General features: G+C 34.5%; 1 protein-coding gene across 2 annotated transcripts in view; it reads left to right on the top strand.

Annotated features, from left to right (window-relative positions):
- The window catches only part of SNAP25 (synaptosome associated protein 25), an 82,784-nt gene that overhangs the window by 53,012 nt on the left and 2,060 nt on the right, over positions 1–27,712 (top strand). The window contains exons 2-7 of one of the 2 annotated variants that reach the window (XM_074287858.1): positions 8,460–8,593; positions 10,667–10,708; positions 14,113–14,161; positions 21,048–21,165; positions 25,219–25,344; positions 27,009–27,153. In XM_074287858.1, the coding sequence (XP_074143959.1) occupies positions 8,522–8,593; positions 10,667–10,708; positions 14,113–14,161; positions 21,048–21,165; positions 25,219–25,344; positions 27,009–27,153 (552 nt within the window). In that variant the 5' untranslated portion in view covers positions 8,460–8,521. Of the gene's footprint in view, positions 1–8,459; positions 8,594–10,666; positions 10,709–14,112; positions 14,162–20,780; positions 20,899–21,047; positions 21,166–25,218; positions 25,345–27,008; positions 27,154–27,712 lie in introns of both variants that reach the window. The other variant, XM_074287859.1, reaches the window with a different exon arrangement.

The raw sequence follows: 27,712 nt of genomic DNA, 5'->3' as shown, positions 1-27,712 counted from the left end.
GACTATCAATTATTAAATAAACACATATTTTGTGTATGTACATATATGTATGTATATTTATTTATGTATATATATGTATGTGTATTATGTAAGCATATCTTTTCATATACACATATAAAATAGATATTTGTATATAAATATATTCATATATACACATACATATATATTCATATACACATATGTATATATACATGTATATGTATATATATAAATATATGTGTATATCCAAATATTTAAAAACATAAAGGGTTTAAATCTTAATTCTGCTACCGAATTGTGCTTCCCTTTCCCTTGTAAAAAATAACAAGAACAATACTTTTCAAAATCACATTTATCAAATGTTTTTGAGGATTACAAAATACTTTTTTCACAGTGACTTTGTGAGATTTAGAGTTTGCAAATATCAGCTTTACAGATGAACAACCAAGGTTCAAGTTATTTGTACACAGCTAGTAAGTGGCAAGTCAAACCCACTTGCTCCTCATTTTGTGTTTTTCATTCTATACTAGTCACAACATTTTCCTGGACATTAGTTTCCTCATTCTTAAACTAAGAGAGCAGGACTAGATTTCCAATAGTCTTTCAGCTCTATCATTCCCTTATTTTACGTATGCCAATAATAATGCTGCAACTTGAATGGTTAGGGGCTTCGAAATAATTAGAATTTGGGTTAGGGACTAACTTGGGAAGACTAATTGATACTTAGTACTAATTTGCATAATTAGGATTATTTGGAAAAGTTGCAAAACCATTTCTTTCTCCAGTTACTTTCCATTGCTTCTAAATAGGCTAGAATGTTCTGGGGAGGTTTGATAGAATTGTCTCTCAGCAGCCACCCTGAGCACGCTTAATTATTCCCTTAGAATTAGCACTTTCATACTTAGACTTGCATTAACTTCAAGGCGAGATTTCCCCCAGTGAAAATAACAGCACTGGGTGCATCCTTGGTAGTATTCTCTTGCAGTTACAGCAAGAAAAGGGGAAGAAAATCAAGATAATTAGCTCCTTTCTCCAAAATGATCAAAGGACTTTCCAGACAATATCTTATTTTTCACAACCTCCCTCTTGAGGACAGACACTTTCCTTCTTGAAGATGAGGAACCAGACATAAAGGTAAAAGGCAATTTGCTGCAGGCCAGTCTAAGAACATAACACTTAGAGGAGGTTGATGACATTGTCCGGGTACACACACAATATTAACTACTTCATAAATATTTTATGAAAAAGAATGAGGCAAAGGAGAGTTAGAATAAGAAAATCAGATCCCTGAATTCAATCATCGAATCATAAAATTTTAAACTGAAAGAGCACTTCAAAGGTCATCTGATTCAACCTCCTCATTTTATCTCTGGAGAAACTGAATTTCATAGAGGTCAATTGACTCATCTCAGATCACATATGTAGGTACTAACAGAGGTGAAATTCCAACCCAGATCCTCAGACTTCCAATTCAGTGTTCTTTCTACTGAAGTTCTTTTTCTCATACTCAAGTTCATTTTGGTTAGAAATCATTGGGTAACACCGTTATAATAATTAGCTCATCTGAAGCCTAGGGAGCAATATAATGACTTTTAATGTCTACTTGGTTCCTTTCTCTTCATCTTTAGGGAATCTATTATAGAGAAAAAGTTCAGAGTTCAGTTTCAATTGTTCTAAGCCCCGAAGTCAGGAAAATTCTTAACACCTAGGGAGAGGTCGGGCTCTCCAACTAACTTCATAGTTATATTTATCTTTAATTAACTCTAGTCTACCCATGGCTTCTTTGTGGTTGAGATAAAATTCAGTTCAACAGAAAGATTTGGGTATCACAACAGGGTAACAAAAGCAAATTTTATTAGGCTATCTGTGGATGGACAGGCATTGGGAGAGCAAGCTGGAAAAAGAATTGACTTTTTGGGGGATTTCCCTCAGCCTGAGCCCTCAACATTTTGCACCAAACACTTTTCAGAGTGACAAACCCCCTGACATTTCTGAAGCTGATGTAAGCCGCAAAGGCCTACTGCTAATACTAAGTACTATTGTTTGACTAATCATCGGAAATGTTGAATCTCTGTGGAGGTGCATGGGGATTTACCTTATAGTTATTCATGAAGGTTAATTGTGATTTGTGATCAAGCCCCATAGGTCTGGCTGCAAATTAAGTTTTGTTTTTTATCTGCCATTTCCCCCCTCAACAAACTGTGATCCATGGGGGAGAATGCAACCCTAGACTCAATTCTGCCCTCAACTTGCTGTATGACCTTGAATGCATCACTCACTGGCCCTTTCTGTGCTCTGCTAGATCCTGAAGCTATTTATTGATTTCTCTGCAATTAGCAACTCTGACCTCTTTGACATTGGATAGAACTTCTTTAATGATTAGACATATATCTAAAATATTACAGGGTAAAAAACAAGTAATTCTGTTTAAAAGACCTTTAAAAGGAAAAGTAGTTTTGTTTTCACTTTTCTCTGAGGTTACTCAAAACCAATTGACAACCAAACTAGTAGAGTACCCCCTTCAATAGAAGTATTTAAGTAGAAATTACATGGACTACATGGTAGGAGTTTAGGAGGGAGGGGATGTAAAAGGAGTTCCTCACTGAGACATTGGACTAGGTCCAATTGAACAAGATCTAACTCTCACATAGTGGGGAGATCACTCCCAGGTTAAAAAATTTCTCCCAACTTGAAAACAATATAATTTTAATTATTTATTAAGTATCTGAACAGTAGTAGCAATTCTTTTCAGAGCTTTCCCTTCCCTTCCTATATTCTTTCCTATCAAGGACTTAGCTCTATAAAAGAAAGAAAACACTATACACCATCTTTCTTTTCTCCATTTCATCATATTACATAAGTTTCTGTATTCTCCCAAACCCTCGGTGACACTAGAACTTCTCTTATATCAAAGAACTTTGTAATTATAACAAGTTGACAACCATTCCCCTAAGGTGTGAGAAAAAGCATAATATCTCCAGCTGTTCTACAGTTGGCTATTAGCTAAATGCTGTAATCCCAAGGGGCACTCTCATAGTGGCCAGCTTTTTTTGTATTTTTAGATATATAGACAGACATTGAGTAAAAACGGCCTGCCATTCCAAGGAGATTTATATAGTGATCTGGCTCCCTAGCAATCTGCCCATATTTGTTCTTCCGAAGTTGTTTAACCTGACTTTTATTCAACAATTGTTTGTTGTTTGGCAATTGGCTCCAAATGGTGTCAGTGTGCTAGATGTCAGTGACAAAAACTCAGCTAACCTTTTGCTATGTCTCATCTAGTAGTTGTTTTAAAACAACTGGATTTCAGAGCCAAGTTATTTAAATGCATTTTGGCTTCCAAGGCTCCCAGATTTAATGGTACTTTTGTTTGGTAGAATTGATCCAATGTGTAATCACTTTAAGAGGTGTCTTCCTGGGGCCCAAAGAAAGCCTCTCTGTAGGTAAATAAAAAATGCTTTCCATCCCTAAGCCCTCCAGTTTACCAAATAGAAATAACAAGTCATCTTGTTTGGGGTGTGGACCCCTCATTGACTTATAGGGTTGGATGGGGAAATGATCCAAAGCATAATCATTTCAAACCCTGCTCAAAACAAACAATTGAACAAAAGAAACAAGCAGACTGGTTTGCCACATGTTGTTTCATTTAAATGATTTTGATGGGGTTTGCTAGGTTTTTTTTTTTTTTTAGGACCATCAATTTTCCCTTCAAGATGGAAATACAGTTGTTTAGTTACAGGAGTAAGAGTCATCTCAATAGCTCTCTATAATGTGTGAATTTTGGACAAAATTCTGCTCAATATTTCTCACTGGGCAATTTTATCATCTCTGGCATCATGGAAAGATTTAGAGCAATGTTGGTTTGATGAACAAATATGAGTTAAATGCTTTGGGCTGCCCAAACATTAAGCACCATTTCAATACAAACCAACATTCTTTTAGCTATTGTAATTACTATTAATTACCATCATTATGTCTCTTCAGATGTTCTCTCTTGGAATACCAATGTATGTGTATTTCAGGCTAAAAAAAATAAAAAAGAAAACTTGATCAAGCACTGACAGTAAACATTCTAAAAGGGGATTTAACATCAAGTTGAAATGTCCATTTCCCCGCTTTTATTCCCCAAGCACCTAACAGCCACCTGGACTTATTGGCACAACTAAAATTTGTTTTTTTGGGGTTTTTTTTTAAGTAAAATTACTTGAGTATTGTGCTGTTCCTGGGGACCTGAAACTTATGATTCAACGACGTGATATGGCAAAAAAGAAAGCTCATCTTAATTAGCATTGTGGCCAATACTATGGAGGTGGGAGACCTACTGTTCTCTGCCCTAGTTAGATGGTTCTTGATGTATTGATCAGCCACAAGCAATCAGGAAGGGATTCAGGACAGCAGAGCATCTTAAAATGATATCATAAAGGTGGATTGGGAAAAAAACAGATTCAAGGATTATGTGATAGTTGTTTTCATGAATTTGAAGAGAGAAGGGATTCAGGACAGCAGAGGATCTTAAAATGATATCATAAAGGTGATATCATAAAATGATATCATAAAGGTGATATCATAAAGGTCTCTCTCTCTCTGTCTCTCTCTCTCTCTCTCTCTCTCTCTCTCTCTCTCTCTCTCTCTCTCTCTCTCTCTCTCTCTCTCTCTCTCCTTGAATTTGACCTATCAAGAGCCAGGAATAGTCTCCTGGTTTGCAGGCAAAGAAGGTCAGATACTTTTCACACTGACAATCATGGGAGAAAAGTGTTAAGGAAATAGCAACTGCTGCTTTGCATTCTAAGGTGCACCCATGCATATCAATCAACTAATCAAACTGGTACAGTGGGACAAAGCAGTAATACTACAGGTGCTCAAGAAGCATATACCTCAGCTCTCCAATAAATTGTGAAGCAGAGGAAGCATGAATAGACTTTACTGTAATGTAACCTTCCAGTTTATGACAATATAAAGTAAAGAAGTTGGATAGGGGCATATGTGTCATGAAAGAACTTTTACTTATTTTTTTTAAACCAAATCAGCAGAAGTCCTCTACGGGTACCTGGCACCTTTTGGGCTTCTGGATTTCATGTTCCTTGGGGGTGGATTGTACTCCCCACTTCAATTCAATAGATATTCATTAAGAATCTGCCCTTTGAAAGTCACTAAGAGAAATAAAAAATAAATAAGCCACTGTCTCTATCCTTAGGAAGTGTATATTTGAGGCAGGGAGGTAAGACCTATATACAAGTAACTGTAAAACAAGATAATGTGATAAATGTCAAGGTGCTATGGAAATTCAGAGGAGCGGCCTTGGTAGATATTTTAGTGAAAGATAGAGAAGATATTAAACTTGGTTGCTTAATTAGTGGGTTATGTTTAACTGTAGGAGGGTGTGAATACATTCAGGGAAAAAGACTATGATGTGAAAAAAATCAATTTAAAATTAGAAAAATGAAAATAAAGTTTGGGCTAGATAATATGTGTTTCTTTCTAGCTTTAACCCAAAAAAAATGAAATAAAAAGCAATTCAAAAGAGGGAATAATCTCTGCCAGTCAGGAGAATCATGAAAGAGTACATGAAAGAGGTGGCATTTGAGTTGAGATCTGAGTAATAAATGACCATGAGAATGGTGTTGTAGATAGCAGGAACTGAGACCAACAACAACAAAAAAAAAGAGGCACAGGATAAGAAAGGAATAGAATGTGTCAGAAATTGGTGGTTTTGCCATTAGCAATATTCATTATACTTAGTCTTAATTAAGGCAAAGTTAATTAACAAATATTGGATTGGCCCCATTCTGAATCAATGGTAATCACTTTATCCTGAAAATAAGAAACCAGATGATGACAGGCCCCCCCCCCACACATACACGCATACAACCCTGCAAATCATATAAAAAGTTAGGATTTTTTAATATTGTAAATTATTTAAGTCTGGTCTTTGTTTTTTTATGGATTTCATAGAATGGCTGGAAATATTATTATAATTATGATCAGATTCATTCTGATTTTGGCAATTGATGGCATTTTTTGGTTGTTTTTTGTTTTGCTGTGTTTTTTGCTCTCTCACAATTCATTTTTGGTTCTCTTTATGCATCAAGTTCCCCTTCCTCAGGTTTTTATTCTGTAAAATGAGGAAAATACCAAATGTAATTTTCCTCAAATAGTAGGGTGAGCTTAGCTCTAAGTATGACAGAACATAAACTCAATTGTGGTATCTGATGCTATATTCAGAAGTTTATTTCTTTATAAATATAATATAGGTTGATCAGCTCCTCTTTTCATCTCTGATCATTTGGATCATATAACTATTTGTCTTTCCTAAAACTTTATAGATAAATCCTTTTCCAAGATCTAATATAGTTCTTTATTTATTGTGTTCAGAAATTAAGAAATTTATAATTCAGAGATGAATTTTTGCAGGTGAATTGTTTGTATTTCACTTCTAAATTATTTCTGAAAATTTTCATTTACATGGAGTTAATTTAAAGGGGCAAATAATATCAGAGTAAATCTTAAATTAATTTAGAGAAATTTTGCTTTAGTTTCAGGAAGAAGATAAATTAGGACAAAACTTCTGAGTTCACTTTTCTAGGCACTAATCTTAACCAGCTAACTTAATAGCTCTTGTCTTTAGTTTCCCTATTTGCTAAAAAAAAATGAGCTTACTAAGACCTTGAGACAGAGAAACAGAGCAGAGAGAGGGAAAGAGGGGGGAGGGAGAGAAAGAAAGAGGGAATAGGAGGGAGAGGAAGGAAGAGAGAGGGAGAGGGAGGGAAGAGAGGGGGAGAGGGAGAGAGAGCAAGAGAAAGGTGGAGAGAGAGAAAGAGGGAGAAGGAGAGAGAAGAAGGAAGAGAGAGGGAGAGAAGGGGGGAGGGAGAGAGAAGGAAAGAGAGGGGGGAGGAAGGGAGGGAGAGAGAAGAAGAGAGAGGGAAAGCATGATCGATGATACACAAAGAAGGAAAAAAATTAAAGTGAGATACTGAAATAGAATTTCAAGCTTGAGGTCCTTTCAGGGTTTCTGCCATAAAGTCAGCATCCTCCATGCATATTTTTCTCTGATTAAAAAGAAACATAATAGTAAGTCATATTCCTGTATAGTCTTTCTCTTATATAATCCTGGACACATCACTTGGCTTCTTAGAGTGCTAACTAATTCTGTTACACTATAGTTTGAAAAAGGTGGTGGCCTATACAGATAGTAGTATATGTTAATATTTTATATATATACACATATATAACATTTATTTATTATAATATTATATATAAATATAAAACATATGTCATATATAAAGCATTAACATGCTACTATCTATGTAGTATGTTTTATATGTGTGTATACATATGTATTACATATGTAATATAAGCATATATTAAACCCTTACTATATGTCAAATACTTTGCTAAATACTGAAGATAAAAAGAAAGGCAATAATACAGTCCTTGACATTCGAAGATCTCAAATTCTAATGGCAACTTTCCTCATCCAGGTGTTCCATATGTCAGTGAACTTAAGTTTAATTCCTATCCTCTTTGTCTTATGTTTCTACAATGCAAGGACCATAGGATACCATCATGGGAAATTGGTGCATATGACCCCCAAAAAGTTCTCTTCCAGGAAATGTTTCCCAACTCATCCTTCTCAGTTCCACAGATATATTCCTAAATAAGGGATTATACTTGAAGTTTTCCTAAATACAGTTTCAAGAGGTTGAATTCATCCTTCTTGTAGTCTGAAAGCTATTTCAATCCATAAATGTGTCAAGAAGTGACATCCTTTCTTTTTTTGGTTCTAAAGATTCAAAGCACTAAGCTGCTTCATGCTTAATTTTTAATGTCTTTAAAGGAATTGGTAGAATCAGACAAGTTCCCTTTGGTAAGGGAAATGGCAGTCTCTTCTCATCTTCCTACTTTTCTGCTTCCCATTCCTTCTATTTTGGTATTTCCATCAATGGTCCATGTCCTGGTTGTTTTAAACACTTCTTCATGATATATTAATTTGGCATGCCACTGCCCTTCCCCTTTTCTCCCAGAATCTGTTCTTCCCTTTGGAACAGTGAACATTCAATAGTACAAAACCTGTTGTCACTTTCCAATAAAAACTGGGAGCCAAAAGCCTCTCTCCACTGAAAGCTTTTGTCTCCAAAAGTCAGTGTACAATATATTCACATGGCACCTCATCCCGGTATTTATTTTGTCTTTCTCAACCCAGAGTAAGCTTAATCCTAATTGACGTTTGTACCTCTGAAAACAGAATTCAGTATTGTGAAGTAGCCAAAATATACCCATGTTCCTATTCAAGAGAATGACTAAGAGCCTGCAAATAGAACATTTTTGGCCTTGAACAATGTCTGAGCGCTCAGAACCAACAAGAGCTTGGTATGTGGTTGCAGGTGGCTTTTAGACATTGACGTCCAAAAATATAGACACAGAGAACAGCAAGTCTCCCTCCGAACTCCTGAGAATTTCTATTCTTATTTGATTCCTTGCAGGACCCTTGGCCGAAGACTTTGCATCCTAAAAGTCCAGCCCCCACCACCACATCACCGTGACCATGGCAGAAGATGCGGATATGCGCAATGAGCTGGAAGAGATGCAGCGACGGGCTGACCAGCTGGCAGATGAGGTGACCATGAGGGGAGGATCCGGGAGATGGGAGGCTATGGGAATTTTCAGGGACTCTCAATTGGAGAGTAAAGGTTAATTTGGTTTTACATATTATAAGTCATAAGACTTCTGAGGACTTGATTGAATTGCCTATAAAACATGGCCAGTAATAGGGGATGGTTCAGCCCAAACATATATTATATAATATGCTGCAAAAATTAAAGGTACTTAAGAAAGAGCATAACTGTTGATAAATTTCAAGCCACTCTAATTCAATAAAGACTTAATAATAGTGGTCTCTTCCCTCTTAATACTATCCACATGCAGAGATGGCTTTTCTTCTATGCCATTTATTTAGAATATGTTCATTATGAGATTTTGGCTATAAGGATTTGTAGTAGGATTTCTAGGAGTCTCATAAAACCCTAGATAGCATTCATCCTCAATCATGAAAGATGATGTTTAATTGTCCAGAATCCAATATCCCCTCGACAAGGATGCCAAATTACTTCTCTGTGTATGGGTGGGACTTTTCATCCATCATATATAGTAATTATCTTTTTTCAGATGATTTTTGCCTTTGATATCAGGATTGCTTTCATTTAGATCTTATGGAGACAAGCTATAATTTAATTGCCCTAGAGAACCTTATAATTTAGTAAGCCTGATAGCAAAGAGAGATTGAAAAAAAAAGAGACACTGTTTCAGTAGAAAGTGTCACAATTTTAAAGGTTGTTGTTTTTTTCATTAGGGAGGAAGAAAGGGGAGGGGAAGTTTGCAGCCTTTTTCTATATGAGAAATTCACTTCAACTTCAAAATTTTCTTGGACCCTCCCTCCTTAAAATAGTTAAATTCTAAGTATTTATTGATTGAAAATAAATATAATATTAGGCTATTATGAATTCAGTAATATTCTTCAATGATGTTGTATTTTGCTAAATTACATTTATATGTATTTGAAAATATTAATATTTTGTATTTAAATTGTATTTGATTATTGAGTATTAATTTGAGCACTGAGTATATACATTTGAAAAATGATTTTATATATATAAATATTATGTACATACATACATGTGTATGTGTATAGGACATTTATTGTTCTTCCAGAAGGTTGCCTTGGTTGAATCCCAATCCCCCTAATACTTTTCCAAATTCCTTGTACCAACTTCAGCTGGGATCTACAGCCTACAGATAAGTAGCCACTACCAAGTAGAAGATACCAAGGAAGAGTTGGCTTAGAATATCTAAACCAATGAAGACATATAAGATTGTTTCCTTTAAAAAAAAAAAAGTCCTCTAGCCACAACCAGCACCAAAGAATGTATAATATGGGAGGAAAGCATAATATTGGGAAACCTCAGATCTTGTCAGTTTCTACCTAATATAGTAGCCTGGTTGGTGGATGGAAAAAGATCATAAGTGAGAGTAGGTATCTGTTTTCATTTCTGCAATTTTCTGTGTCCTACTTAATTTTATATGGAAAATGATAGTACAAGTAAATTTCTTATATATAAAAGTATATATATATATATATATATATATATATATATATATATATATATATATATATATATATATATATATATATATATATATATATATATACATATATATGTGTGTGTGTGTGTGTGTTTACATATTATATATCTATGTACATATACATCATGTTTATATAATGCATATATTTGTGTTCATATTTGAGGGATCCATTTTCCAAATTCTTTTTTTGTTTTGTTTTATTTGAGGTTCTTTATTATTGTTTGTTTTTGAGGCAGTGGAGATTAAGCCATTTCATAAGTTCCTTGCCACATTCCACTGGCTTCAAGGTCATCTTGGTTGTAAAAAAAAAAAAAAGACATGGAAAAAGATGGGGTTGGATGGCAATCCATGCATAAGTATCTTCATGGACACTGAGATAGGTCTCTCTAAATGATGTAAGAACCAAGGAAAGATGGGAAAATGATGATATTTTATTTTGGGGTAAAGTTGTGTTTCTTTTTAAAATTTCTATGATTTGTATAAATTCTGATATCACCCGAGGCTGAATTATTGTGATTTTTGACTAAAATGTGTATATTTCTCTTTTCAGTCTCTGGAAAGTACTCGCCGTATGCTACAGCTTGTTGAAGAGGTAAGGAGTGATTATCTTTTAAAATGGAGAGCCATATTTTCCTATTACCTTTATTTACTATATTCCCTGACCTTATATCTTTTAACCACACAGGAAAACATAGCTACCTTATAGGCTACACAAATTGAAAGAGATACTGTATTTATATCAATTTTCCACATCAATATGCAAGCCTCTATGTCAAATAAATTTCTGTCAGAAGTAACATCTTCTAAGATAGAAGGTCACTTTGGCAAACTGAAGTTTTCATAATAATTCATAAAGGCAGAATGCCATTGTTTAAACTGAAATGAATCTAAGAGCCAGAAGCTTACAAAAACCCTTATGATTTTTTATATTAATGTTCAGTCACATATCTCTGTATTTGGATTTGCTACTACGGTTGTAGTCCTTCAGGCATATTGCTGTATTTTATCATTTATCCAAATTATAATAACACCAACATCCCTTCACTCTATTGAACTTTCTGACTTTCAGAATTCTTAGCACCTAGTTTAAAATACTTCATCTTAGGCCTCTATCAATAGATGGCAAAGTGAGTCAGCAATATAGAGCTTTGCAGAAGGCTTTGCTTTTCATTTCTGAGCCAATGCTCAATTTGAAATAGCACAGGAAGGGAAAGAAGGATGGCAACCATAAGGTTTGTATGAAGCCAGCAAGGTGGGGGAGGTGCTTGAGGAGCAGTTTATTTTTAAAATGGCAATTTAAGACTACAGTTTAGGATAAAAGCAATAAATGAATCCCTACAAGCCCAACACTGCAGAAGTCACAAGGAAGAGATAGAACAAAAAGAGGAAAACAGGAAATAAGCATTTTGTGCTCTCCATTAAAATATGCATACATATTTAACTTAAAGCTGGGGTTCTTAACCTTGGTCTTTTTTTGGCAGCCTGCTAAAGATAATGGTTCCTTTTCAAAACAATGTTTTTAAATTCATAAAATAATTTACATAGATTTCAAAGGAAATCAAATATTGAAAGCATTTATCAAAATACTTTTTGAAATAATATGATAGAAACTAGGATAGGGAATCTAGTTTGGCAATGTTTTAGAACCATAACCAAGAGACACCTATTTTAAATATGTCAACAAGAGGAAAGCACTTAGATGTATGATTCTGACTCAATCCCCTCAAACAGATTCTTATAAAACCATCCATGATTGGACTTAATATCAGTAACAATGTCATATTTAAAAAAAAAAAAAACTTTTTACAAAATTGATCTGTAAACTTAGTGCCCAGAAGTAAAGTGATTTCATTATTTTATGTTTACTTGATAGACTTCCCTGATCGTAGGTCAAATATTTCAAACTCATCTTTTATTGTCCCTTGAATTAAATTTTCATAACGTCTAAATGCAGTCATTGCCTAACTCACCAGTGGGCAGTTGGTTTATGCAGTTTTTCAGGACTAGAAAAAAAGAATGAAGAAAAGGACAGAAAGTACATTATGAAAATAATTCTGCACTGTTGCCTTTGTTTGCCTTTGAGCTGTTAACACTTTCTCATTCATGTCTTCACAAACTGATAGAAGTACCACCTAATCTGGAATAAATAACTATATAAACTGATTTTGTCTGGAAAAATTCCATAAGCTAAATTGAAATGAAATTCCTTAATTAAACATTTATTTTTCTTGGTGTGCTTTTTGATCAAGCATAAAGACATATTTCGATTTGGAAGGTGCCCTGTTTGATATAATGAACAAGAAGTTAATAATCTTTTGTACGTTTTTGAAATTATGGACATGACTTTCTTAACAGTAGAACTATTTGTACTTGTTTCCTGAATAGTTAGTTTGTGGTTTTGGTTAAATACCTTTTATTTCCATAGCAATCCCTATGAAAACATTGCTCTACTTTTCATTTAGAAAATGAGCATTAAAAATTAGCTATAAGATTCAGTGTTGTTTTTACCAGCTCTGCAGTCAGAAGACCTGGCTTCAAATCCTTCTTCTAATACTTCTTACATATAATATCTTGGACAAGTCCCCCGACCTCCATGAACCTCAGAAGAAAACCTCAGTTTTCTTATCCATAAAATAAAGGGTTTAGAATAAATGGTCTCTGGGTTTCCATCTATCTCTAATCTATGAAGACATGATGTTTATCAATTTAATATAATTCAACCAATATGTATTAAATGTCTGTTTCATCCAAAGCTTTGTGATAGACCCAGGGAGACATGAAGACAAAAATCAGTCTTTGGCTTTAAGAAGTTATTAATTCTATTGATCACATTAGATATTACATGCATTGAAAATTAGGAACCTTCTAAGTATTGAAGCATTATTATTTTGCTCATGAAGCCAAAGGATCAATGCAGTTTTATGTAATTTAAATTGAAATGGTTTCTCATTTAGATGTAGTTTCAAAGACAGGAAACCTTACTAAACTTTTGAAAATCTCTGACTGTGAAGAATAGTACTTTCACTAGCAGTAAAACTATATGAATTTTGCAAGTAATGTGCAGTTACCAATCTATTCTAGAAAATAATGGTCTATTTCAATTTCAGTGTTTCAAGAACTACGTAAAAATCCTGTGTGACTAAAATCAAGATGAGCCAGACACATTGAATGTGTAATGGGGGACAGAAAGTTAAAAATTAGATACTACTTCCTCCCAACTCTATAATCAAAACAGATCATGTATGGGAAGGGATTTTTAGGAGACCAGAAATTGGGCACTGCTGATGATCAAAAACAGATGTACAGTTTTGACCTGCTTGAAAGCCAGATCACAAGCAATGCTACATGGAATTCCATAGGAGCTATTTTAACTGAACCCCACTATAGAGATCAACCTGACTATAGAGAGCAGTGATAGAGGGCTTTGTGGAATTTTGTTGTGCTCCCAGTTATTTTACCAGTGTCTGAATGTAAAAGGGTATCCACCAATCTGAAATTATGTCTATTTGACATCAAATATAAAGAATAGAAATATATAGTGAAAGTCATTCTTTTCAAATCCAAGATATTTTGCATTTGGAGGCAAAGAAGTCAGGTGATCTCTAAACATTATTTAGTTTTTTTGATTGAAATGTAGTCACACAGAAGAAACTTTTTAAAAGAAAGGATTATTCTAAACTAAAGTTGGTAGTATACAATTTTTTCTCTACCTGGACACTATGTGGGACTTTAATTGTACTTGAAAAGAATATGTATTTCTCATTTAGCAAGAGCTTTTTCTCTTCTTCATTACCAAACAAAAATTACAGTGAATTTTTTATACAATTCATATGGTATCTATTTATCTGGTACATTCCTTTAGTTCCTTAATGTTTTGCCACATTTTCTCCATTTTTCTTTTGTCCCACTCTATTTCCATGTGTAGGGCTAATTGTTCCCTTATTAATTTCTCTTTTCTCTCTCTTTTTCAATGTACCTTGAATTGTTGGAATGTAGAGTAAAGATGCTGGTATCAGGACTTTGGTTATGTTGGATGAACAAGGAGGTAAGTTAATTTTTCTTCAGTAAATGTGATTTGTTCCTTCAGTGAAATATATTTATTATTTCTACATAAAGATATAGTCAGTTTAATTATTAAGATTTAAACTTATATATTTGAGTGCCTTGCAGTACTCTAGATCCTTCATTGTCTTGCCTTCTTCATTCTGTTGCATAGCCTGGTTAAAACAAACATATGTTGTGATCTTAATATTTGATTGACTATTATATCAGTGAGAAATATTCAGTGAAGCTGTAGCATCTTAAACATATTAGCTAAAATCATAACTAATATTTTAATACAACATGAAATTCTTTTTATCTCACCCTTTGCTATTAAGTATCTCACATAAACTTTGTAGCATAGTATATCATGTATATGTATTTAATATAAAATGCTGTTCATATTTTTCTATCATACCAACTCAGTTCATGGAAAATTTGATTAAAAACTAATGGTGGCTGCATCTCAATGAATAGGAAACTGTTTATGGAAGCCATCTATTTAACCCTTTACATTCCTTAATAGGATACAGTCAAAAATGGAAGTAGTTACAACATTTTACAAGAGTCTTGTAAAACATTCTGCCAAATTTTTAATCACAATAATAACTATTGAAATCATTTGACTTTAATGATGTCAAGTCACGAAATAACCATTGTTGCTCTTTGAATATGGTGGTATGATTATTACAAAATGAGAAGGAGGACACTGAATTTCTATCTTTTTCCCACTATTTTTTGGACTCAATTCACCTATTCATGCAGTAATGTTCTAAAGAGCTACAGTCACAAGGCTTTAGATATTAGAGAAAACATCACCAATGAAGCAGAACTATAGGCTTCCTTTTCTCCTAGTTTCACATGAAAGATATCTCTTAACTAAAGATGTATCTTACTATTATTTTAAATTTAAGCATGAGGAAATTATTTAGGTTTCTGTAAGATTTCCAAAAACTGTGTCAAGATATCTTTATCAGATTTTACTTAGTTTTACAATGTAGTCTGCTGAGTTTTCTTAATATTATATGAAATACCTCCCAAAGGCTACTTTTCACCTCAAATACTCCTGGGAATAGTTTTCCAGGATGTAAAAGGACATAAATCTATGGGGGGGGAAATCAAGATATATGTAATAAAAATGGAACTGAGCATAATGTTCAATAAGAATGTAAGTGGGATTTTAATCATATTATTCCCATGAAGATCTAAAAAGATGAAACTAAAATTCCAACCAAATATAAAGAAACACATAGTCTATGGATGATTTCTTAGAGCATATTATACTCTATAACATATTTCCATTCTTCAAGTATCACTAACCTTATCAAAGTTAGTACTTCTACCAAGGCTGTTTGCTATCCATTTATTTTAGCTATTTTTTTTTTAGTTTTTGGAACTAAACTAGTGACAAACCTCTTCTCATTTACCTAGATTAGTATTGGGGAAAAGAGGCATGAAGTCCATTACTTTACTCATAGCACAGTGACTTGTATTTGGCATATACATGCATTAATAAATGCATGTTAAATTTTCACTGAATTGTCATATGCTCAAAATCTTTCCAGAAAAGCAGAACCTACAAAAGACGTTCTCTGTTCTTGCTTTCAAAGAATGCAGGATCACTTTCACACCATCGCAACAGAGTAAAATATATATTTAGGGATATATAAACATGGACATATATATATACATATAAATATATATAACACAATTCAATAAGCACTTTCAAGATTTCTTCTTACCATTCCTAATTCTTACCATTAACCTCAGAAATTTCCGTCTTGGTATGCAACAATAAGTATAAGATTCCAACACTAGATCTCTCATTTGAAATTATATGTAATTAGTAGATTGCTGCAGACAAATAGCTTCCAAGAAATCATACTGGCCAGGCCATAAGTGAGTCAATTCATTTCTTTTGTAATGATGGGTTAGGCTTACTTTTAAAATGATAAATCAGTAAAAGTAACAATTGTATGGGATGATTTTGTAATTACTGTGACATGTTAGATGTATTTTAATTATGCTTTTGCCATATTCAGAGCTTCTAGTTTAGACATGTAACTTTTTCAAAATGTTTCTATAACTTTTTTTTTTTTATTTAACAATTGCAGCATCTAAGCCGGTGAAATATATTTGAATATATGGCATTATTAATTATTTCTATATAGAGGCAGGAGCAGACTGGTTTCAGAAAGCACTGCAATCATCATTCTGGATCAGACCGATCAAAGTGGTCCAGCTTCAGGGCACCACAAGCCTGAGACCTTGCCATGGAATATCGATTTCTCCAACTAATGGGTTTTTAGGAGCATGAAATAGATTTTGGGAAACTGCTAATAATGCAATGATTATTTAATCTCTCCAGCTCCAGAGTTCTTTTAGCTTTTTTTGCTGTTTCATTATTTATTTGCTTTGATCTCACAGATAATAGTTGCCAGAAACAATCCTTCCAATTAATGCCAAGCTAAGCAATGAATAAAAAGTTTTGGCATTATCAAGCTGAAGATTTTGTGATCATTGTCAAGTGAAGTGGCAGAGCAGGGTTGTAGCTTAGTGACTTAAAAGCGCTTTGGTAATAACATGAAGGCAGGAGGGAGGAAAGTGATTTTCTTTTAGCTAAAACCCGTTCAACATAATTAGAGCTTTTTTACTGGCCTTTTTGTATAACCGACTTCATCAAATGAGAAATGCAATAGTTCAAGTTTTAGTTCTAGGCTCTTTAGCAAAAAGTTTTCCCCATTCTAGTCTTCCCCCAACAAAAACTTTCACTATGCATCTTAGAAGTTCTCAAATATTTCAGGACATTCAGAAGCCCAGAGCCCTCTTAATTTTATCAAATCCCCCAAAAGAGTAAAGGAATTAGAAAAAGTCGGATATTGATATATCATTTCATGACCCTTAGCTAAAGGGAATACACAGTAAAAATAGCACATGATCTTTTTAGCCATTAAAAATGCACTGCACAGTCACAGATGACTATTATTAGGATTCCTTTCATACTTCATGAAACATTACTGTTGTTTATTAAAAGGAACATATAAAAGCCCACTTTTCATATTCTGACCTAATTAAAACCAATAATTTCTGCTTAGTTTCCCTCTTTGGGCAGATACAGATGTTTTCATATCAGAAACCCAGTATGAGCAGGCATAAAAACATTAAATCTGAGCAAGCTGAAGAAGAATTTTGAATTTTCTTTTGAAAAATAAAGAAAATGAAGGGATGCTGCAAGATTTGTTTGATTATATAAGACACTGATTGCCTAAGGCTGTTGTGAAGGAAAATATGCTGTAACTACCAGAATCACTATATTAAATCACTGTAGTCTTTTGAATATAGTGGCAACTGTGTTCTTGATACTATGTGGCAAATGCTGTGCATGCTATTTGCAGCTGGATATTCCATTGGTTTTACAATCAATTCAGAAAGTATTCACTGTAGGTAGATCCATAATTAGAGTCAAATAGGCTTGAGGAATCTTGAATAATCAATCAACAAACATCTATTAAGCACTTAACTATGTGCCAATTACTATGCTATACACTGGGGATACAAATACTCAGAATGAAACCCTCCTTACTCTTAAAAAGCTTATATTAGAAAAAGAACTCTCATTCTTGCATTCTTTTTTTTAAAGGATGAATATTATTTCTCAGGGAAACAAACCATTAAAAAAACTTTTTCTTCTATAAGCTGGAATATTCCTTTGGAAAACCAAGAAATGGTGAAAGGTTTAGTTCAAAGATATGACATCCCTAAGAAGGAACTACTCATCATCTGAGAAACTAAAGTTAACACTAGTCTTTGAGTAATGAGAGAGATTTCTTCCAGAGGTTGGCTTTTTAATGGAATATTCTGGTTTATACAAAAGAAAGACCATTCAGGAATTTCCTTGAGTATTGAAATATTTTTACATATATCAACATTTTATGGAAATTATGTGGGAAAAAACCCCACTGTGAAATAGATACTACAGATATCATTAACCCTATTAGACATGAAAAAGCAAGGCTCCAAGAGATTAAATGACCTGTTCATAGTCATACAATTAGTATCAGAAGCAAGTTTTGGACAAAGAGCTTTCTGCATTTCCTACTAGACTTCTGTTAATCTTAGCTGTACGCAATAATCAATCAACAAATATTTATTAGACCCAACACTGTTGTTAAGTTCTGGTGATCCAAATGTAAAGAATGAAACAGTTTTAGTCCTGAACAGTTTATACTCTAAGGAGAACATATAGACATATAGAGCATATCTCCAAAAATGAATACGAAATAATCTTAGAAGTAAGAAAGCACTAGCAACTGGGGGTAAATAGGGGAATCAGTAAAGGCTTCATGAAGAAAGTAAAACTTAAAATAGAGCCTAGAACAATAATGTATTTCAATGACAAATAAAAATTGTCGTGGATTATTCATGCTCTGTCTGTTTTTTTAATAGTCTAAATAATAGAGCTGACATAATGAAATTTACAATTCAATACAAAGATATATTTGATAGATACTCAATTTTATACAGAAATTTTCCAAAACAATTTTAATAAAATAGCCTTAATCAGTTAAAAATATATTTTATACTCCTAAAAGGTTTTTTTTTTTATGAAAATAGGGTTATTTTTTAAAAACAGAATAAAATAAATTTAATGGTAATGACTCCATTTTAACTTACTAGTTATTGTTACTAGTTATTACTAGTTGTTTGAATTTTGCTCTTCAATTGGCAATGGCTACTCATATTTTCACTTAAAGGTTTTTTTGCTTCCTCTCTCATTTAAACCATTCATCTTAAACATTTAAAGGTACTGCTGGGTAGGAAGTCACTATTGAAGGCTACCATGAAGAGAACATTTTTTCATAATTGAAGTATTTATTTATAATATGAATAACCTATATCTGATTTATCTAGTTCCTAAATTAAGATAGAGAATTTTCTTAAAGTGGGTTACAGCTGTTCTACACAAAAATGTCATTAAGATTTGATTCAACTTGAGAAGTATGAACTGACCAGATACTAGACACATAGGACTGTAGACCAAAATGGAACTGATGGTCTCTGGTCTCAAATAGCTTACTTCTGTTATAGAATTAACATTACACTATTGGGTATTTCTATCAGCACTCTTCCTGGCATACTACTAGAAAACCCAGAAAATATGCTTTCACTGTTCAAATGAATAAAAAAAATTGATAAAGAGGCCTGAGAAGTAGAATTCTATTATTCATTTTAGAATGTATCTTTCACTTATACATTAATATACTTAAGTTATACAAAACCAGGAGCTGTAGAATTTACTTTTCCAGTCACCACTTTAGTTCCAGAGGTCATTCCAATTTAATTATTAAGTTAGCAGCTGCCATCTTATAATTCACTTGAAATGTTTTTAAATTATTATTTATGGCCTTGGGCTTTCAATGTGTTTGTTTATTCATTTTATTCTAATTATGCCTATTACTCAAAGTCCTATGCATGCATGCATCAAAATGTAAATGAAAGGAAGTGATGGAACATAATTAGGTTTTGCAATTAGACAATTAGAATACATTGCTATTCTCTTTTAATCACCTTAAAAATGATCTTAAAATCCTTCCTATGTACCTGCTATTTCCTCATTTTGGTAGTGCAGTTTTAATTAGTGTTACCTTCCTGATTTTTTTTAATCTTAAAAAATGAGAATTGGAGTGGTTCTTATAGCAGTCTATCCCTAACATGGAGTCAGTATGTCAGCTTTGCCTGCAGTAAAGAAAGTATGTAATGATTCACAGCTCTTCCCAAAAAGAGCAATATTTTCATTCATTCTCACCACATTCCCTGGGGTAGGTATCCAGTGTTGCCTCCATTTTAAAGATGGGGAAACAAAAAAACTGAGGAGTTAAATGGCCTCCAAAGATCTCCCATCAAGTAAGTAATGAAACTAAATTGAAATCCAAATGCTTTGCCACCTAAAATTTCACTAATACTGTTTTCTGTACTAATTGTATAAATTAAACTAAGTATACTGACCCAAAGATTGTGTCACAGAGACATGTATTCAACAATTAGGTCAGCAAGGTCAGTGGATATATAGACACCAAAAGAGGGACAGTTAGGAGTCAGTTATCATCATAATCTTAATCCCAAAAGCAAGTCAGTTCTATTTTTTGTCATTGCCTGGTTGAAGGCGATCATCATCATAACGATTTTTTTTAAGTATTCCAAGTTTAAAGAACAATTTTCCTCTACTAACTATTCAATGGAAATGCATGAAGAATAATGTCTTATTTCGCTTTCTCTTGAATGTCACTAGTATCTGAGTAAGTGAATGTACTGCCCTGTTTTTTTAGGCATCCTGAATTAAACAGGCCTATCTAATGCCATCTCATCATGTTTGAATTAAGAGCTATTGTAAACATCATTTTTGGCTTTTTCCTTCACTCCACATTAGCACAGGGCATCTTCAGCACTCAACCTGCATACTTCCTGCCAGAAATGCATCCATTCACACAATGCATTGTCAATTTCTTTCTCTCTCTTACTCTCTCTTTCTGTCTCAAATTCCGTTCTACATAGTCATTTCTCATGCTCTGTTGGAGATCAAAAAAAAAATTCATTCCACCCTGTCATCCCTTTGTCCTGACCAGAACAACTCGATCGTGTTGAAGAAGGCATGAACCATATCAACCAAGACATGAAGGAGGCCGAGAAAAATTTAAAAGATTTAGGGAAATGCTGTGGCCTTTTCATATGTCCTTGTAACAAGTAGGTACTGGGTACCGGCTCTGCTCTGTGGTGTCCAGTTTTCTTTTTCTTTTTTCTGTCAAAGTGAATGTCTGAAGTTTTGTCTTTTTTTTCTTTGTCCTTTTTCATCCGCTTCATTCTGTGGGGATAAAATACTTGTGTTTAATCAGAACAACTGGAACGCATCGAGGAGGGAATGGACCAAATCAATAAGGACATGAAAGAAGCAGAAAAGAATTTGACGGACCTAGGAAAATTCTGTGGGCTTTGTGTGTGTCCCTGTAACAAGTAGGTGCTGCCTGCCTGCCTGAAGCTTTGAGCTCCAAGGCCATCTCCGAGCCTTGTCAAGCTCATCCCTGCTGGGCACTTGGGCAGGATGAGCATGTAGCATGCAGAAGAGATCAGTTTGGGTTCCAATGCATTCATCTCATAGTGTAGACAATTCCATGGGAGTTATTGTAGATGCATCTAAAAAAAATCAGGCATACTGCAGTGAAAGCTTCACTGTCCACACCTCTTCTTGGTAAACGTTTCAACATTTTCCAAAAAGTGTACCCCAGTACAGAACCCTTTCCAAAAAGCTGTCAGGGAATAGGATTTCTCACATCACTTCCCCTAATCCTAGAAACTGAAATTTTATGTCCAGAAAAAAAAGCTAGGAGGAAGTTTGAGAAATAAGAAACATGAAAGCCAGGGACCAGTTTTTGAAAATAGATGCAGATAATTTGGCCCCACTATTTTATAACATAAGGTTGAGCATATACTATTAACTCTCTTTTTCCATTTCTGGACATATTTCAATACCTTTGAAAGACATGACCTGGATTGAAGTTATAGAGATTCAATGTAGGAGTACTTATCAGTCCTTTAAGGAGTGACTAGACTTTACCCAAATTGATTGTGCCCCTCATTCTTCCTCATTAGATACCCAGTACACTGGCTGAAATGTTGAAATGTGTAGATTTTGCATGTACGGCATCACAAAACATGAAATGGTTCTCAAGATTCTTCCAAGCTTGTTTTAAGTGCAGCAGAAAATGTGACATGTGGTTGTAACAGTTTGCAACAGAGAAAATACAATGGGTAGTGTAGGTTTCTTGAAGACAATCTCATCTGACTGACAGGGAGATCAAATGCATGACATGATTGTGAAACATGCATTTGGAAATTATGCCAAGGTCTCCCCTCACCCCTCCCAACTCCCTATTTTTAAAAATCCCTTTTATCCTAACGCTTCATAATCCCCTCTTTTAAAATGATATTTGATTTGCTTCCTATCCATTTCATATAATCATCACATCCTTTAAAGTTAAAACTTTCAGCCTGATTAAAAATGCTCCATTTTTGTTTGGGAGGGGAAGAGGATCACATATTGATATATTCAAATGAAACTTCCTGCTTTTAGAGCATGATCTACAATAAAATTTGATTAACTGGAACTTATCTAACTATAGCCCTTAAAATTAATTGCAAATTTTCCTCTTTTCCAATATTAAGAAAAACAAACCCTAAATCACCATTTTTTTCATGGTCCCTACCTTGAGAAAAAAAAAAAGTCTTTGGGGCTTTGGTTCTAGAATTAGTGTATGTCCTCTTATACTTCCTACATATACCATGCAGTAAAAAGTTAACTAAACAAACCCAAATATATGTACAGCAAGTTCTTCAACCAACAATAAAAGATTTTGTATTCAATAGTCAGAACTCATTCACCTAGGCAGACAACCTAATGAATTTAGCATAGATTTTTAATAGGAAAGGAAACAAATAAAATAATTTTTTCTTCTACTTAATTAACTAGGAAATTTGGTTACCCAGTTTACCCTATTTCATCATTCCTGTTAATCAGAGTCTTATTGTAGATCATTTTCAGCAGCAATTTCCCTCACAGACTCCAACAGTTGGCTTCATAAAGAATTTCCACAAATGGCATTCTTCCTCCTCAAAAGTATCCCTAGGGAGGTTTGAGGAAATCCCTACTGAAAAGAGCACCCCCTTGATGTTAAAATATCCTTTACTGAATTCATTTATTAATAAGCAATAATCACATCAGCCACAAAGGCCCAAATTAACTGCAAAGCTAGACTTAAATGTCCCCTACAATTTGTAGATGAAGCTTTGAAAACCATGTGTCACAATTCAGTGTGTGGTAGTGCACCTGGAATTCAGAGGGCATATTCCTGTCATAGCATGTTTTTGAGGACTCAAGTCAATGCCTATCAATAAGTGTGAATGTATGTGCAGCAATTTGGGTAGCAGTAGTTTGCCTTCTTTTAGAAACGCATCCTTTCCCACTCACCCCCACCCCCAAGTTGCCAAAGATGGTATATAAAACATTTTACATAGCAGAAAACATTGTAAAGTCCTTGGGATTTCACACAATCTGACGCAGGCAGGGGGTTAAAAATATAACAGTCCCCAAGGCAAGTGGCTAAGTTCTCTTAAACTCATTTTTTCTTTTTCTTTCTTTTTTCTTTCTTTCTTTCTCTCTCTTCCTTCCTTCCTTCCTTCCTTTCTTTCTTTCTCTCTCTCTCTTCCTTCCTTTCTTCCTTTTTCTTTCCTTTTCTTTCCTTTTCTTTCTTTCTTTCTTTCTTTCTTTCTTTCTTTCTTTCTTTCTTTCTTTCTTTCTTTCTTTCTTTCTTTCTTTCTTTCTTTCTTTCTTTCTTTCTTTCTTTCTTTCTTTCTTTCTTTCTTCCTTCCTTCCTTCCTTCCTTCCTTCCTTCCTTCCTTCTCTTTCTTTCTTTCTTTCTTTCTTTCTTTCTTTCTTTCTTTCTTTCTTTCTTTCTTTCTTTCTTTCTTTCTTTCTTTCTTTCTTTTTTCCTCTTTTTTGACATTTTGTCATATTGCATGAAAGCAATTAACCTTTGCCTGCAGTAAATTCAGACAGCTATGGGAACTTTGGAATTGCACATGACTGACTAAATATGGGTGAAAGGAGTCTCTGATGTGTTTATTGGAGCGGTTTTTCAACTTGTCTCCAAATGTGCTCAGCCTCCAAGCTGGGGATATCAGAGTCATTTCTGTATGATGAAGGGAAAAAGCAGTCAATTCCAGCGTTCTCATTGAAAACAGTTCTATCCAATTCAACAAGCACTGATTAAGCACCAAGATAGCCTACAATGTGCGAGTATGATTCCTATATATTCTGGAATCAACCAAAGAGTTCTACTCTTATTCCAAAAAGCTCATGCTTTCTTCTATGCAAAGAACTTTAAAACATCTTTGATTGCTTTAATTAAAAGATTCCCCACCCAAAATATGCTGCACATGTGTCTATGAGCCCTGCAGGTATGCCTGGATTTTAAATTTCTCTCCAAGGCAGTTCAGTGAAAAATGGCTCCTTCAGGCCAGTCACTCCCCACAGACTAGTTGGAAGTACCAGGGCTTCAGCACTCTCCACCCTAGCCCCCAGTCCAAAGAAGAGGACATTTGATCTGCATTTGGTTCTTTGGGAAGGCTATTACTACTGGTGCATTTCGGGAATGGTCAACTTCAAGAGCAGTTCATGCTTAGTGAGAATGCTTCACTCTCTATTCATGCCTGTAGCTGGTGCATGAAGAAGATGTAGAGGACTTTCCCTTTCTGATGCTAGATTGCTTGTATTTTTTTCTTTTTCTCCTGCGCTCATTTCACTATGCCTCTTTTACTTTTTGTCTCTGTGGACAAAGGTTTGTACATCAACTCTCGATGTATGGTTACTGTATTGAAGTACCGATATATTATCCTAGAAACTACTGAAATTGCCCGAAGTAGAATTTGTCAAGGCCATCGCCCCAGCCAGCCTCCAATGCTGTGTCTTTTATGCCTCATTGGAAATGTCAGTGGCTTACGTGTCCCTGATACCGCACGTATTTGTGGAGAACAGGGAATCTCTGTATGACGCTGTGTTAAAATTTAGCCAAATCCGTTTTGCTCAATGATAGTGTGTTGCTGTGATGTGATGTACACACTATACTTGGCAGTTTTGTTTCATGTCTGTCTGCCAGTATGTTTTGTGTGTGTGTTTTGTGTCTCAAAATATAACCGTGTCACTGAAATAAAAGTAAATGTCCTCCAGCTACCTTTTTGCTTCTGTCAAATCCCACCAGCTAATCCAAAAACTTCCCTTTTGGGCAATGTTACAGACTTGACAACTGCAATTGAATCCATTGGAAATGAGTCATTGAGTAGTCTGGTCATGGTGGCAGCCAAACATTTGAGTCAGGTTTATGATATATCGGTATACTCTTAATGCCCCTACTGGAAACTCATTTGCTTGGTTCAGATCTTAGCTTGAAGAAATAGATTGTAGCTCAGCAGCTCCTCCCCAGTGCACTGTTACTCACCCTTTTTTTTGCATAGGCTTAAGTCAAGTGATGCTTACAAAAAAGCCTGGGGCAATAATCAAGATGGAGTTGTTGCCAGCCAACCTGCTCGTGTGGTGGATGAACGAGAGCAGATGGCCATCAGTGGTGGTTTTATCCGCAGGTGAGCTCCGTGGGGTTTGGAGTGGTTAGAAGGAGTGATCTATTGTCAGGAGATGCCATGTCCTCCCGCCCTGTTCCAAATGCATTTTCATGAGTTTTATGTGATGTTTTAGTGGAATCCAGAGAATGCCAAAAAGACTGTGGCTTGGCTTCCTGTCAACTAACCTTCTTTTTTAGTTCAGGCAAGCAAACACTGACTACAGTGTCTATAAACAGCAACAGGTATAGATACGGGATGATGCTGAGACATTGAGTTTACAAAGGCAGTCGCCAACAGCTGGCCCTAAGACAAGCCCATACAGAACTCCACTGTTTGGAGACTGAAGGACCTGGACTAATAATAAGTAAATATTCTTCAGGTAATGAACTCATCCCTTTTTACATGATGTTGCACAAGGATGCTCAAAGGTAATTAAGGTTGCTTACTCTACAGATATCAATAGCCAGGCCATTGCTAGTTCTTACAAAACAATTCAACTCAGCATTCCCCTAAGTGTGCAAAATGTGCAAACATGTACAAAGTATGCAAAACATAGAATGTGCTCTTCTTGTCTAAAGGACATATTTTCAGTTATTCCTTGAAAAGTCAGAGGTAATAGTCATTATTATGACTGACTATGTTTCCCCAACATCAGATCACTTCATGATACAATTATAAAGTTTGATTTTGGCATGGGTTGTTGGAGTACCTTCAACTCACAAATAATCCATTTGGATGGTAATTAGCACAGTATAAAAAAGATGTTAAGGTGGTCACCTCCAATAATAATTTCTCTGCTTTATTTGTGGAAAATTGCCCATATACAAACACTTGCTCTAAATAGTTGCAACTGCTAAATCACTGAATTATCCTGACTGTGCTGTGAAGACTTCTACTAACCAAGGAATTTTGAAGCAGGTGTATTTATTTTATTTCACAAATTAGACTATTTATCTTTCTTAGTCATTAAGAAAGTGAAAAGCAAACAATATCTTTATGTTAATTTAAGCATCTTTCCTTTTTATTTCCTACCCACACAACACACACGCAAAATGTACATACACACATGCAGGTGCGCACACACATATACACATACAAACATATTGTCTGACTAGATTCTCCTCCATAATAAATCATCTTCAGATTATCTAAAGAGAGGAGCAAATGTAATTTGCTTTAAGCAAGTACTTCCACCAATGTTTCCCCTAAGGAAAGGTCTATCATTATTACTGCTTTTTCCATTCCTTTCCATTCCAAGAGAAAAAGAAGCTTACTGGTGGGTTTAGTTTCCAGCTAACAAATACATAGGAGGGTAAATATAGAGCTTTTATCCAGTATTATTCTCCTTTTCTTCAATAGAGTCTTTCCAACTACAGCTGAATTTTCTTATTAAAATGATTACATTCTGGAAAGTGGAAAAGACCATTGTGCAGCCTGGGATTGCTGATGGTTCTCAGATAAAAAAGATTAATCCACTTTAAAATATCATCAATAAAAATAAAAATATCTGCCACATTATATTCTCATATATTAGGGATAAACTTTTCTCCCTTATATTGAATAGAAGTCCTCCAAAGCAGAGATGTTCAGTGGCCTGTAGGTATTTCTCAGATCAGCTCTGGATCCTAGATATCCAGAGTATTTCCATTCAAGTTTCCTCAAAAGAATTGTTTCTTTGGTCACAGGGTAACAAATGATGCTCGAGAAAATGAAATGGATGAAAATCTGGAGCAGGTGAGCGGAATTATTGGAAATCTCCGTCACATGGCCCTGGACATGGGTAATGAGATTGACACACAGAATCGCCAGATTGACAGGATCATGGAGAAGGTAAGGAAAACAGACATGTGGTTTCTAATAAGTACTGTACTTTTCCCCTTTAGGCCTGACTGTTAAGTATGGCAGGATGAGGCTCAGTAGTAGAAATGAGGAAAGAAGTATTAAAAATGATCTTTGGGTATTTTGCATCACAGAGGACTACATTTCTGTTTCCTAGTTAGTGGTGCATTTCTCTAAGATTAGTTGCACTTTTTATAACCACTGATAACTGCTATAATTTTTCCCTTATACTTCCCCCTAAAAATTGATTATAATCTTTTGAAATTTCCAAGGAAATGACCAATTTATAGATTTAATTCCAATGAAATTGTAATCTCATCTGTTAGAATTCTGTGATGTATCTCTAATATGAAATCCCTGGAAGTTATTAAAGTTTTTATTTCTCTGTGATTTTTTAAAAAGATGATTATTCAGTTTAGAGCCATAGAAAAATCTGCTTTAAAATGTTTTTGACTCATAGAACTGAATTTCCATTTTCTTAGTACCCAGGAAATTGCTACTGATGTTAAAGAGGAAGTACATATACAAATTTGTATATATACAATTTTTA

The sequence above is a fragment of the Sminthopsis crassicaudata genome, chromosome 2 (assembly GCF_048593235.1).
Source record: "Sminthopsis crassicaudata isolate SCR6 chromosome 2, ASM4859323v1, whole genome shotgun sequence".
Taxonomy (NCBI): domain Eukaryota; kingdom Metazoa; phylum Chordata; class Mammalia; order Dasyuromorphia; family Dasyuridae; genus Sminthopsis; species Sminthopsis crassicaudata.
Note: the sequence above shows the minus strand (reverse complement) of the source record. Positions and strands in the feature narration are given on the sequence as shown.